Below are 14,942 nucleotides of genomic sequence, written 5' to 3' on the forward strand. Positions count from 1 at the left end.
TTAAAAGTGTTGCAATGAATAATCTTTACTTATTGGTTAATTATCTTGATTATCACTCATTTATAGTATTAGCATTAGATTGATTTTAAATAATCTAAGTATGTTTCATGTGCGGAGTTCATAGCTTATTTGATCAATTTTGTAATTTCATTTATTTATCCTAAGCTTTGTTACGTGAAACATGTGCTTTTATTAAATAGCCCACCAAGATCATCTAAAGAGATAGAAATTAAATCACCATAAATCAATTTCAATTCAAGTGTTATTTAATTTAACATGCATGATTATCCAATTGTGGGTACTATATAAAATGTAAATATGTATCTTAAATATTAGTTTCATATAATTTTAACTATATATTACTGCAAATTAATTTAGGTATTTTTTGCCGTTATGATTGGATCGTTTTCTCTGGGTAATGCAATGCCTCACATGACAGCTGTTTCAACTGCAAAAGGATCAGCTGCAAAAGTTTTTCAAATTATTGAAACGGTATGCTTTTGTCTAATTAAATAGGTCTTTGTTGATGTCCTGTTAATGTATTTTAATTACTAATTGATTTATATATTTTTCGTTTCATGTGGTCATTTAAATGCTGGTTATTTCATCGTTATTTAACTTTTTCAGTATTTTTATATGTTAATTTCAGAGAAACCAAGGCTGCAAGAGAGATTTACAGGCTGAGAAATTTTGTTAACTAAATCTAGATTTAATTTATTTTAAAAAGTACAAAAATCATCAGAAAATACCTCTACTTATTTTCTCAACAATAAGAAAATTATTATTTTATAGTGTAAAAATGTCTGCTTCTGTCATGACTTTTACAGGTTATCAAAATTTACCATTAATAATGGTGTGTAATATTCTTCAAAATATGAATATGACCACATATAGCTTCAAATCTATTTATTTTGACACTTGGCCAGTGACTTATAAATGTACCATAGTTCGACTTCTCAGTTGTTTCAAAAGTCTATTGACATATAGCTTGAAAAAAGCTTTTGTTAATTTTACAGTGGTTTCCAAAAATTAAGGAAAATTTTTAAAAAGACAGTTAATAAAATGAACAAATAAAAAAGTTATGACATTTGTTGTTTCTAAAGAAATATTTCTGAACAAAACATCAATATGCAGAATACTAAAAATGCAATCAATTTGCATCATGATAACTATCCTAAGTATGTTTGTTTCAAAGTTACTTTTTTCCTTGTGTTACAATGATATAAAAAATCTGAAAGCTAATTTTTTGTAATGACTTCCGGGTAAAATTTTTAAAGAACTTTGATGACGGCTATTAGGAGACCGGAGGTAATATAAAGATATAAATGGTCAAAGCATAATTGTGAGTTTAGAGGAAAGTCAAGAGTTACAATGTGAACTGAAAACTTATGTTTGTAGTTATCAGTATGCTGAAACACCACCTAGATTAACGAATTCCGAATCTTAACTTGCTGCAACCACGGGGAATAATGATATCTCTTATATCCTGTTTGCAGATGACTTCATGAAGGAGGCTTTTAGGCTAGACAACCAGACATTTGTTTATTTCTTTCTCACTTCTCTTCATTAACTGGGTTACTTGCATTAGGCACATGTGCACCTCAGCTGAACTAATGGAAGAACATTTTCTTCACAGAGTAGTCCAGGTTTATTTAGCAGTGTGATAGTAGTTTTTGATATAGAATGACTTGGACCTTGCTACTCTTAATCACACAACATGTGTGTTACCGATTGGCTTATATATGAGCCATATGGTTTCCTGAAACAGACTGTTTTGAATGTGAGATGGTGATAGAGGCATAATCCCTTTATAATTTCTCACTAAAGTCCATAACAACTGCGCTTGTATTAAGTAGTGGTCTTTAAGAAACTATGGATCTTCTCTGAATGACTGTCTGGAAGTTGGGCCAAATATAGTAGATTTACTAATTCAGAAGTCAAACAACAAAAATCAGCGTTATACCTACAAAATTTTCACAGGACTAGTTTCGATGGTTTTACCGAACCATCATCTTCAGCTGCAAAACCGCAAATGAACAAGATAGGAAATAATGATTAGATAAGATAAGAAAGCCTGGACAAGAATAAGCAAGTGGCGCCATCTGTTGGCGAAACCAAAACTAAAACATAATTTCTCTAAAAGCCGAAGGCAAATTTGGATTGGAATTAGGATCGTTAACTAGAACAGAAAGATTTTTATGAATGTGAAATGCCTCTAGAAAATCCAGTTCTCCAATGGAAGATGTTTTTTGAATAATTTTGGCAGCAGAGGCATTTCACATTCATAAAAATCTTTCTGTTCTAGTTAACGATCCTAATTCCAATCCAAATTTGCCTTCGGCTTTTAGAGAAATTATGTTTTAGTTCTGGTTTCGCCAACAGATGGCGCCACTTGCTTATTCTTGTCCAGGCTTTCTTATCTTATCTAATCATTATTTCCTATCTTGTTCATTTGCGGTTTTGCAGCTGAAGATGATGGTTCGGTAAAACCATCGAAACTAGTCCTGTGAAAATTTTGTAGGTATAACGCTGATTTTTGTTGTTTGACTTCTGAATTAGTATTTATTCGGCGTGTTATTGTGTCTTAATTATAGAAGCCCCAAACAGGCTTACATTTTGCTTTCTTTTTTGCACGTGGTGTGGCCGCCATTTTGTGATTGTAGGAGTTTCGGTGAGTACATTTTTTCAATTTTCAAGTTATGTTTATGTTTTGTACATTTGGATATTGTGCTTTACTTGTCTGATTTCATGCATTTTGCTTACAAACGTTTTGTTTTCTATTCATTTCAGTGAGGGATTTTTCTGCTGTTTTGTGTGTACTTTATTATTGCTCAGTTAATTTAGTTTGATTTTCTGCATTGTTTATCATGCCTTCATCCGTTAATCGTTTCACTAAATTACGCCTGAAACGGCAAAAATTCCTGAATCATCTTGACTTTTTACTTAAATGTAAATGTAAAAAATTGATCCCCAATTTTATTCAAATCAAATCTAATCAAAAACCTTCGAGTCGCGTTTCAAGAATTCTGTTAAATTGCAAGCTTGCCTTACTTCGGTCCGTGATAAGGGATACACGTCAACAATTGTCCAAAATTGAACATGAACTCTATAAGCTTCATCTGGAACTCGCTAAATCATATCCAAAATTCACTGCCCTTGAACAAAAGTCTTGGTCTAGAACGGAGAATGCAGTTAACCGTCATAAAAACACCCTTGCAGTTAAATTCGAAAAACTTCTTTTACAGTCTTCCAGTTCAAGTAGTTCAAAAAATCTTCCCATTGTAAACATCAAGCCAATAGTTAATATTTCTAATGTTAGTCTTTCAGAAGAACAAGAGAGAATTCTAAAATATAATTTTAACTTCTCACAAACCTGTAAACCCTCGATTCCAAAGATTTTGGCTCCTATCGAAAAAGCTTTCAAGTTCAGTAAAGTTTCAGATTCACAGAAAGAAATGATTAGGCATCTTATCGCTCATAATGTGAAATTCAATAATAAACCTTTGAAATCAAATCTAACTGCGAGAGAAAGAGCTACAATGCGCGAAATTCATTCTAACCCGGATATTATCATTTCAAAGGCCGACAAAGGTGTCCAGATAGTCGTCATGGATACACTTACATACACTTACATCAATGGTGTCACTAAACTCTTAAACGAAGGACCATATAATCCAATCCCTAAAGATCCTTCACCTTCGGACTTATCCAAAATAAAAACTGCGATCAAATCTTCGCAAATCATTTCAAGCAACTTAAAACATTCGCTTATCCCATCTGTTGCGAATTGTGCCAGATTATATGCTCTTCCCAAAATTCATAAAAGTGGTATTCCTTTCCGCCCTATTGTATCAAATTTAGGTACTGCCTCGTATCCTTTAGCTAAATATTTAGTTTCTAGATTTTCCACTCTACTAGACAATAACATTTACACCATAAAAAATTCAATAGAGTTTGTAAAAAAAGGTTAAAAACATTTCTCCTAGTAATTTACTCATGGTTTCTTTTGATGTAAAATCATTATTCACTAGTGTCCCAGTGGAGGGTGCATTAAGATGTCTAGAAACCAGACTTCGCGAATTTCATTTCTCTTGCATCGAAATTGATGAGCTTATTTCTCTCACTCAACTCTGTTTGAAACAAACACATTTTGTTTTCCAAAATAAATATTACAAGCAAACTGAGGGATTAGCCATGGGAAGCCCCCTCAGTCCCATCCTGGCTGATATCTACATGCATTATTATGAATCAAAATTGTTTGAAACTTTAAACTTCCCGGCATGGTTCCGCTACGTAGATGATACTTTTACCCTGTTTGAAGGTAATAAAGATGATTTAAATAAAGTTCTTTCAACAATGAATTCTATTGATCCTGCTATTCAGTTCACTTTTGAACTTGAGACTTGCAATTCTCTTCCGTTTCTCGACATTCTGGTCACACGTAACACATCCAACTTCAGTACTACAGTTTACCGTAAACCTTCATCGGTTTGCCTTCCACCACACTTTAAATCATGTCATCCGACTAAACAAAAGTTAGCTTCATTTTATTCCTATGTTTTCCGTGCTCTTCAAGTTTGCTCCTCCAAACTAGCCCTTGATGAAGAACTAAATTATTTAAAAGCAATAGCTATTGACAGGGGCTTTTCACCCAACATTATTAATCAAGCAATTAAAAAATTCTCATCTCAACACACTAAAAGCCACACTCTTATTTTAGGAGATTATAAAAATTCTGTTGTCATTCCCTTCTTTCCATCAATTAGCTATAAAATTGCACATATTTTGCAGAAATTTAACTTTCGGGTTGTTTATTCTCCCATCAATAAAATTCCAACTTCTATTACTCAAGGACCCCATTCCGGATATGAATTCCTGTGGTATTTATAGGATTCCTTGCCAGTGTGGTTTAATTTACATTGGCCAAACTAAGAGAGCCTTAAAATTTCGCGTCATAGAACATGAGGCATATGTTAGAAAAAAGGAAACACAGAAGTCTTCTGTTGCTCAACATTGTTGGTCCGAAAATCACACTTTCAATTTTTCTGCTGCCAAAATTATTCAAAAAACATCTTCCATTGGAGAGCTGGATTTTCTAGAGACATTTCACATTCATAAAAATCTTTCTGTTCTAGTTAACGATCCTAATTCCAATCCAAATTTGCCTTCGGCTTTTAGAGAAATTATGTTTTAGTTCTGGTTTCGCCAACAGATGGCGCCACTTGCTTATTCTTGTCCAGGCTTTCTTATCTTATCTAATCATTATTTCCTATCTTGTTCATTTGCGGTTTTGCAGCTGAAGATGATGGTTCGGTAAAACCATCGAAACTAGTCCTGTGAAAATTTTGTAGGTATAACGCTGATTTTTGTTGTTTGACTTCTGAATTAGTATTTATTCGGCGTGTTATTGTGTCTTAATTATAGTAGATTTAATCCAATAGTTTTAATTAATTTTATAATTTATGTAATCGCTTTATCCTGTCAAGGCCTTTCTACAAATTGAAATTGGCCCAGCAGATAAGAGATTTTCTATATTTCTTGTGGTGGAAAAAAGAAATATTATTGAACTTTAGATACTACAGAGTAGTTTTTGATGTTTACTGCTGAGCTTGAACACCTGAACACTGAAGAAAGATCGAAAAAAAAGATAAGAAGCACATTCTGCATGGATAATTGCCCTAATGGTCTCTCTGAAAAGAGAAGAAATTGATTAACACATTAATAAAGCTACAGAACGTATGTCTTCAGCTGAATTCAACTTTAGATGTTGGAAAAGTAGTGTAGATTTAGATGAAGGTTCAGAAAATGTGTTAGGCCTCCAATGGTACCACTTACCTCATGAATTGGAAAGATGAATCATATCTTGGACTGAAGTTGTCACAAGACCAATCTTACTTTCATGCATTCAGAAAGTTTTTGATCCTGTAACAGTTTCCTCACCAGCCGTTCTTATTCCAAAGATTATTTTACAGGGAACTTGGAAATACTGACTCTTGACTGTGATAGGAACTATCTGAAGACATTCAGAGGGAATTCAATAAATGGTCTACAGAAATACAATTTTTGAGTGATTGCCAAATCCCAAGAATTTTCATTAATCCTGCAAGTTCCTTACACATCTTCTGTAATGCAGGCAAATTAGCATATGGTGCCTGTATATCTTTAAGAACAGAAGCAAATGAAGAAGTTTTCTTGAGATTGTCGGGGCAAACCCTACTTTCACAATTGAAGAAAATTACTTTATAATGATTGGAACTGATAGCCGCACTTTTGGATATAAGGTGGTTATGTCAACTGGTTGTTAAAACCTTGAATAGTGCAAATATGAAAATTTATTTCTGGTCAGATTCTTCAGTGGTTTTGAGATGGTAAAAGAAATAAAATAATTGGTCTCTGTTTGTAAAAAACAAATTTAAAGAGCTTCAAAATTACAGCAAAACAGGATGTTGGAAACATATACTGAGCATCTTAAACCTTCCTCATTTATTATCAAGAGGGTGCAACTCCTAAATTTAATTAAATTTTGAATCCTCCATCTTTCCATTTCCATGTCTGTTTAATGGGTGTTTTGTTTCTCTTTATTTGTTAGGTTTCGAGAATCATCTTCACTTGAGGTTGACAAATAAGCTTCTTTTAATCAGTCAACAGAAATATTGATGTCCTTTCCCTTAATTTTCACTGGAGAATGCTTGTCATTTTTGGCAATCACAGGAAGAGGTCCTTCATAAGGGGATACTAATGTTTTCGTGGCATGGTCTACTTTGACAAATACATGTGAACATGAATATAAATCCCTATGGAAAAATAATTTCTGTTTTCTTTTACATTGGCTTTTAATTGGTTTTATTTTTTCCATTTGTTCTACTAGTTTGCTAGTGAAGGTATCTGGTTCTAATTTGGTTTTTGGTTCTTTATTAAAGAATTTTGGTAGCTCGAGTGATTTACCATAAACCATTTCTGCAATGAAGCAACGGGGTATCATCACGTAGAGATGCGCATATACCAAGGAGTATAGTTGTTAACGTTTCACTCCATTTGATTGAATTGTTAGCTCTCTTGCCTGCTTTTAGTGTTCAGTGTTGTCTTTCAATTTTTTCTTTGCATTGTGGTTGATATGAAGTTGTTTGCATTTTAATTCCACAAATAATACCTAAACTTCTGTAAAGTTCTGATCTGAACTGATTCCCTCTGTCTGTGATCACGCTGTATGGAACACCAAAGCGACAAATCTAATTTGCATAAAATGCTTTTGTGATTGTTTCTGTGGTAATATTTTCTATCAGTATAACTTCTATCCAGCAAGTAAAACAATCGATGCATATTAAGCAATATTTAATCCCATTTGATGATGAATCAGGTTCTTCAAATGAGTTGAATTTAGATTGCGTGTACCAAATAATTTTATTTTTTCAGCAACTAATGCAAGTTTTAGCCCATCCTCTAAAATCTTTTTTAATATTCTTCCAAATGAATCTTGCTATTACTTTTTCCATTGATGATTTTATGCCAGGATGGTTAAGTCATATATTTTGTGGAAAACAGTTATTCAAAATGGTTGTGGTATGAATGGTCGAATATATGGAGTTGAAACATCACACCAGATTCTCTTTCCAAAGAGTAGTGGGTATTTTTAAAATTTAAATTGTGAATAATATTTAGTAATTCTTTTAGTTCTTCATTATTGACTTTTTTCATCCGCAATTTTAATCAGTATCCAAAACTGATTTAATTTTAGACAAGTAGCCTGCAACAATATTGTCTTTTTCAGTTATGTATTTTATGTCTGTTGAAATTTTAGGAATATACTGGAGATTTCTTAATTGTCTTGGTGATGCTTTGTCATTTTTCTGTTTAAATGCAAATATAAATGTCTTGTGATCTGTAAACATCATAAATTCTTGTCCTTCTAAGCACATGTTTAAAGTGTTTTTTGGAAAGACAGATACTTAAAATTTCCTGATCTTATGCTTTTTGAGTGTCATTTAACTTTTTAAAATAGAATGCTATTGGTTTTCAATCTCCATCTTCATTCTGCTGTAGAACCGATCTAATTGCGAAATGAGAGGCATCTGTAGATAATACTTGTGTTAAGTCTGGATTAGGAAAGGTTAATAGAAACAGCATTTGCTAAATCTTTTTAGCATATTACAAAGGAGTTCTTTCCCTTCTCAGTCCATGGAATTTCGTTTTCCTCTTTTTTTGTTGAAACTTTAAATTTTCATTTAAGGGAGCCAGTATCTTCTATAAAATTTAATCATTACTGAAAATTTATGAAGTTTGTGAACAGTTACATAGAGTTTATTACTTACTATGGCTTCTGTTTTTTTTGGGGGGGAAGAGGTTTCTGAGCTGTGTGATGTTATCAGATATCCTAAAAATTCTACTTTGTTCACTCCCATTACTGATTTCACTTATTGCTACATAAAACATGCTGTTAAACTCCATCAAATACTTCTGTAAGATGTTTCTTATGCTGCTCCTCAATTTTCGATGCTGTTTGGATGTCATCCAAATAGGGAAAAATAAAATGTAGTCCACTGAAAACTCTTTGAATAGCGGAAGGAGCATTTCTTTAGCTAAAAGTCATTACTTTAAATGTAAAGAGTCCAAATAGTGTTACTGGTGCTGTTTTTTTAATCATGTTCTTTTATTGGTGTATGGTAAAAGACTTTAAGTAAGTCAAATTCAGAAAATATCTCTTTGCCTTTTAAAATGTGATGGAAATCCCCAGTTCTGGGTAAAGGGTAGCAATCTTGTACTGTGATATTATTTAAGCAGTAATAATCTCTGCATGGTCTGAAAACGCCATCTGTTTTTGTAACTAAATGAAGTGAGCCTGCCCATGGTGATTTTGAATATCTTATAATATCATTTTCAAGCATAAAAGTCTAATTTTTAAGCATAAAGTCTGTTTTTAATCTTTTGGGATCTAACTGTCACGTCCAGGTCACAAAACTAATGTAGCGATTCCTACATCATAAAACATTTTTTCTCTTTAAAAATAACTTCTTACTTCTGTATTTCAAAGAAAATTATTTATTAGATTTAAGACACTGAACTTTTTAAAACATTATTTTTCTAAGAATATTTTTTTCACTGCTATTCACGGTCTGCATAAAAGTGCAAACTCTGCAAACCTATCTGATCTCTGGTAAAAGATGTGTCTTATGCAGTTAAGGCCTTAGAAGTACCTCTTTCTTCTTCACCTGAGGACAGAACAAAAATGTTGGAAATCTTCCAGGTGGCAAGAGTAGATCTCGCTGGCCCAGTTTTCTTGAAAGTGAATTTTAAAGACTTGCATAGTAATTTTCGCATGGGCAGTTTTTAGGCCTGTTCTTGAATTAATCTCTTCCTTGAGCACCATCACCTTTATAAATGCGTTTAGATGTTTTATTTCATAAAGAGCTCGAGTTAAAGTCATATTTGGTTTTAATCATATTTATTTGAGTTGAAGTCAATGGTTCGAATTTCATAGGTTTAAGTAGAGTTATGAATTAACTGAATTAGACTGATATTGAAAAGATATGTACTTTAGTGAAAATAAGATGGAAATTCTGGCCTCCCACGGCATCGTGGTGGGCACGTCATTGAGAAGAGGTTAATAAGAACTTTCAAGCATCTTCTCAAAAAAAATTTGAGATATGCTTGTTTAGGATTTGAAGAGTTTCTAGCCCTTCTGTGCACATGTTAAATGAACAACTGACCTGTAACTTGTCTGTCTGAGGAAGATGATGATTTGACACATTTAAAAGCCTGTATATTCATACAAACTTTAACTGGCTGGAATGTGTATTATTTCAATGACGTTCATTCTATGAGTATAATAGAAAGCTGGGAATATTTACGAATTAAAGAATGGCTTAGAAATCGTTTTAAGAAGGAATACTTGGGCTTTCTTGAAAGCACTGCAAAAGGTAAGAAAAGGATAATTAAAGTGTTTGACATTTTTCTCATTTGAAATTATAGCAAGGAACAAATAGACTGGATGTTGGCTCGAGTACTTGAACTGCTCCCAGGTAAAGATAATATCTTGCATCATGTGAAGCTGAAACATCGTCTGGAGTTGTATTTAGCCCAGTTAAGTTCCTCTTTTCACGTGACTGAACTCTAACTCGGAGATATAGCCTTTCACAACGAGTAATAAAGAAAACAACCAGATTTCTCAAATAGAAGGAAAGGCTCATCCTACACCCATCAAAGAACAGGTATTAACCTCTTGGGTACAGATTTATTTGAAAAAATATTTGCATGTGGAACGGATATAATGTTTGGTTGCTTGGAGTAATATGTAAAAGCAGTACATTTTACGTAAGAATTTATTTATTTCTAAAATATTGGTAACATATGTAGTATTAAAGATGTCTTCAAGTAATTAGAATTGCAAAACAAAAATAAATTAATAACAACAAAATAAAACTAAATGTAGTAAATTCAAGCTATAACAAAAAACCAATTACTAATAATTATGCAGAGTGGGATATTTTTCAAAGCAAGTAGGTAAATGCAGTGCTACTTTGCATTGTTTGCACTGCCACGTAGTCTCTTTTCTAATATTATGCTTATAACAAACACGGCACCTTTATCCAGGGTGTTGCTTGGACTTAGTTGACAGAACGTTCTCAGAAAAGTGTGCCCAATTTTTCGCTGCCAAACGAAATGGTTTGTATTGCTACTTGACGGACGTCCACGACGTTTATAATTTGCCAATGACAATTGCTCTAGCAATTCATCGGCAATAGCTAAACGAAAGGAAGTAATGCCTGCCTTGGTTGTGCAGTTGATTTTAGAATAAAAAACATGGGCATTATAGAATGTCATATCTATTAGATAAAAAAAATTTTCTTATACCCCTTTACACATTTCTCATAACTGGGAAGCACGCTAGCAATTGGTCTTGTTTATCAACACCTCCCATACTTTTATTATACTCAAGCACAGATGCTGGTTTTATAATATTTTCGCTATCACCACCTTCATTTTTTCTCCTTTTGCCTGTGTTTATCAAATCAGCATTTGAATGTTTCTTGCTAAGTATGTAAATCATCCGCTCTTGGGGAAAACAAGTGAATGATGTCTCTTGGACGTCAAATGTACCCAAGAGTTTAATTTTTTGTTTGACGTCTCAGACACGTCATCCGCTCCTAGGGGGAAAAAGTGAATGACGTGTCTCAGACGTCAAATGTACCCAAGGGGTTAAGGACATTTAGAAAAACTCTTCTGGGCAGAAAAGTGCATCCTCCACAAAACTGCTGAATTTTATTGGCAGTTTAGAATTTTGTGAATTTTATTGGTAATTTAGGACTTTGTGGTAATGTAGGATATTCGTAATTTTAAACGTTGTGAACTTTATTTACAGTTCAGAACTCTAAGTTATTTTTAATTTTGGTAAATTCCCATTTTGCAAAGGTGGGGAGAATGTTGAAAATGAATACTGTTGCATTGCTTTACAACAGTAACTTTATGAATACTGTTGTATTAATGAGTATAAATTTATCTTTTGTAGAATGGCAATGAAAATATTGTTTACTTGAAATATTCAAATAGTTGAGTTATAAATTTTAATTAAAGATGTGAGCCTGTTCTAACTATGATTCAATTTTTTTAACCAAACCACCATAATAGTCAAAACTAGAGAAATGAAATTTTATTATTTTAGTGCTATTTTGCCAAAAACATTTATTTTTATCTTATAACTGCCTACTGAGTTTGAAATTGATTATGAGAATTTCATTTAAATTAAGTTAACAACGTTGATATCAGAACTTTCTTTTTACTACAGTGAAAATTGAAAGTTGTTGCTTGTAAACTTTATAAGAGATTTTCATTAATGGTTTAAGGGTTGTTTAAATGATTTTGGTAAAATGTCTATAAAATGTTCCAAAAGCTATTACATTTCGACAAAAATGAAAATTAATTCATTAGAAATATATTCTCTAACTTACACCTTTTTTTCAATGCAAATGTGTTTGTCCTTAGAGGATGTTCAATTTTAATAGATTTGGTATAATGATCATAACAAAGCTCGGTGGCGCAGTGGCTAGCACGTTGCACAGCTGCACCACAGGTCGATCCCCGGGCTGGGCAAGGTTGACTCAGCCTTTCATCCCTTGAGTGGGTCGATAAACTGAGTACCAATTTTGCTTGGGGACTAAACACGGGGGTCCTGCGACAAGCTGACCACTTGCCTAGGGCATATGCTGACACACCCTGGGGCCCAAGGTCAAGAAAGCAGGTTTCGGGGCACTGCAGGCAGTGGCCCACTAGGGCTGTTGCGCTCCTGAGTTTAGTTTAGCTTTACCGAATACATATTTAGGATTGTCACGCTGCATTTGTATACTTAAGAGTTTATACTGCTATAGTCACATGAACTTTTAATGCACTGAATCTGTGTTTTTAAGGAATATTAGACTAAATTTCATTGGAGGTTTTCAAGACAATATAATGACTTGCTATTTCACATGAAAATGTGTTTTAGTAGACTGAAAATTTTGACTAAAGATGTATTGAAGGGGATCAAGATACTTAGTCTGAACCACTGAGAAGGTTGAAGAGGCTCAAATCATGGTACTGGTGGAGAGGGAAGTTGCCATCGATGAAGTAGGATTTTTTATGCAGATTAGTCATGGTTCTGCCTATCAAATCATCAGTCATGAATTCAGCTTCCATAAAGGGTGCCCATACCACAAGCCACCAGTCTGTTGAAACCCTTAAACATCAGGGTTTCAAGATGCTGAAATACCCTTCTACAGCCCAGAACTTGTCTCTTCTTTTGCTACAGTCAAAAGTCTTTAATCCGGAAGTCCATAATCCGGAATGATCTATAATCGGGACCTCAGAGCTACAAACTTTCTGCGCATGCGTAAACGCATTATGCGTTTACGAATGCGCATAATACGTTTACGCATGTGCGTTTAATGTATAACGGACGGTATAAGCTAAGTTAAAATTATCTAATTATCTATTTCAGTTAATGTTGCAGATTGCGTTGTTCCTTAATCTTCTAATTGGATCCGGCTTATTATTTTTTGCAGACTGTTAGAGCAATTTTATAAAAGTAAGCTTGAACTTTCTATTATGTCAAAAAGATTCTCCGATTCAGGAGCTGCCAAAGGATCTACAAAGCGAAAGCATGTTTCGATGTCCATCAAACAGAAAGTGGAATTGCTGCAAAAAAAACGGGTAAAGGCATATCCTTTGTTTCTCTAACCATTCCGAAATCTGTTTATCAATTTCACGCTGCTCTGCGCGGGGGGGGGGAACGTCGCGGCGCGCAACGAACTGGAAGTTGATCTGTCAGCACTATCCTTATCTTCAGGGCAGATGTTTTTATTTTATTTGGCTTATAATTCCTTACTAAATGTAGTATTTAATCTCGATGTACTCCGCCTTTGATATGATTTAAATCAAATTCCTCGTCATTATAAATATCACGAATACACATCAAATAGTTTTCTGGTTGCAGTTTTCTAATTTCGACTATGCGTAATGTATGCTTTACGCATGCGCACTTTGAAAGAAATGTTTAATAACGTAAACAAATAAATATTAACCTTTTTTTTTTTGTAAGTTTTCATACCATTTAGATCATAATTGCTCTTTATTTCATAAATTACGGTTTCATATTTTTAATTTTATAATTTCGGCATGCGATCTTACCAGATTTAAATTGATGATCTATAATCTGATAATCCGGAATTGCCGAAGTCCCGACGAGTCCGGATTAACGACTTTAGACTGTATATCTTTTTAGACTTCTCAAAGATGTTTTCTGTGGTCATTGATTTTTGATAGACAAAGAAACATGGGAAGGAATACATAAATATTTTCATGACCAACTAAAACCCTTCTTGGAGGAAATACACAAGCTTGTGGATTATTGGATTAAGTCCAGAACAAGGAAGGTAACTGTGTAAGAAAATACATGCTCAACCCTTACTTTTGTTTACAAGATTGTGGGACATTTTTGGCTTTACCTCTGCAATGCAGTCAAGTATGTTGTCTGCCACAGTGAAATATATTGTTTTGAATCTTACCAGCTTTATTAGATACTACATTTTGTACTAGTCTTAAATTTTGAAATATATAATGCTTGGTGTGTATAAAATTTTATTCTATCTTCTAAGCACATTATGTATGTTGAATCATATGCTAACATATTTCCTCTATTGCTTTGTTTAGGTACCAAAAATTGATCCATATTCTAATAAAGGTACTAAGCTTGACAACTTTTCTGCCAACATAGAATTCCATAATGTGAATTTTTCATATCCATCTAGAAAAACAGTTCAGGTATAAATTTTTCCTGATCTTCTTCCATTAGCTTTTCTAAATTGTATGGTTAGTAATAAACTTGCATGACCAACTAAAACCCAACTAAACTAAACTTTGAATGACTTTCTCTGAAACCTTTGAAAAATAATGTCTTTTCATGCTCCCTGTGGCAATTTTATGCACATTCTGTAACTTCATAGGTTCTGAAGAACTTCTGCCTGCAGATAAAGGAAGGACAAACTGTTGCCTTATGTGGTTCTAGTGGGAGTGGAAAATCAACAGTTGTCAATCTGTTATTACGCTTTTATGATCCTAACCAAGGAAGTGTGAGAATGTTTGCATTTTTAATCTGAATTATTATTTTTTATTTTTGTATTATGTAACATTAAATCCAAATAGACTAACAGGAGAGGGAACAGATTTGTGTCTCCTGTTCAAGTTAGTGGGTTGGCAAAGTTTAAAATTGCATTTCCTTGTCTCAAAATGATGGATTAGAATATGCATTATATACCCAGAAGCCCCTACTTGTGTTCTTGTAACTATTAGTCACAAGCATATACTTCTAGTTACAAAAGTGTGTTAAATTATGCAAATATTCATTTTGACATTTTTAAAGTTTAAAAAAATGATTTTGTAATAATTACAAAATTTAAATTTTTGTACATTTTCCC

The 14,942-nt window shown here is 33.3% G+C and overlaps 1 protein-coding gene across 3 annotated transcripts in view; it reads left to right on the forward strand.

The window, feature by feature from the left end:
* LOC118193907 (ATP-dependent translocase ABCB1-like) overlaps nucleotides 1-14,942 on the forward strand; it is a 379,421-nt gene that overhangs the window by 151,636 nt on the left and 212,843 nt on the right. For all 3 annotated transcript variants that reach the window (XR_015039173.1, XM_085809734.1, XM_085809733.1), the window contains exons 10-12: nucleotides 379-492; nucleotides 14,179-14,289; nucleotides 14,472-14,597. Coding sequence is in view for 2 of the 3 variants with exons in the window: in XM_085809734.1 (XP_085665860.1) it covers nucleotides 379-492; nucleotides 14,179-14,289; nucleotides 14,472-14,597 (351 nt within the window). In the remaining variant the exon portion in view is untranslated. The remainder of the gene's footprint in view (nucleotides 1-378; nucleotides 493-14,178; nucleotides 14,290-14,471; nucleotides 14,598-14,942) is intronic.

This window comes from Stegodyphus dumicola, chromosome X2 (assembly GCF_044657685.1).
Source record: "Stegodyphus dumicola isolate Sdum_Otavi_A_Nest chromosome X2, ASM4465768v1".
NCBI classification, from domain to species: domain Eukaryota; kingdom Metazoa; phylum Arthropoda; class Arachnida; order Araneae; family Eresidae; genus Stegodyphus; species Stegodyphus dumicola.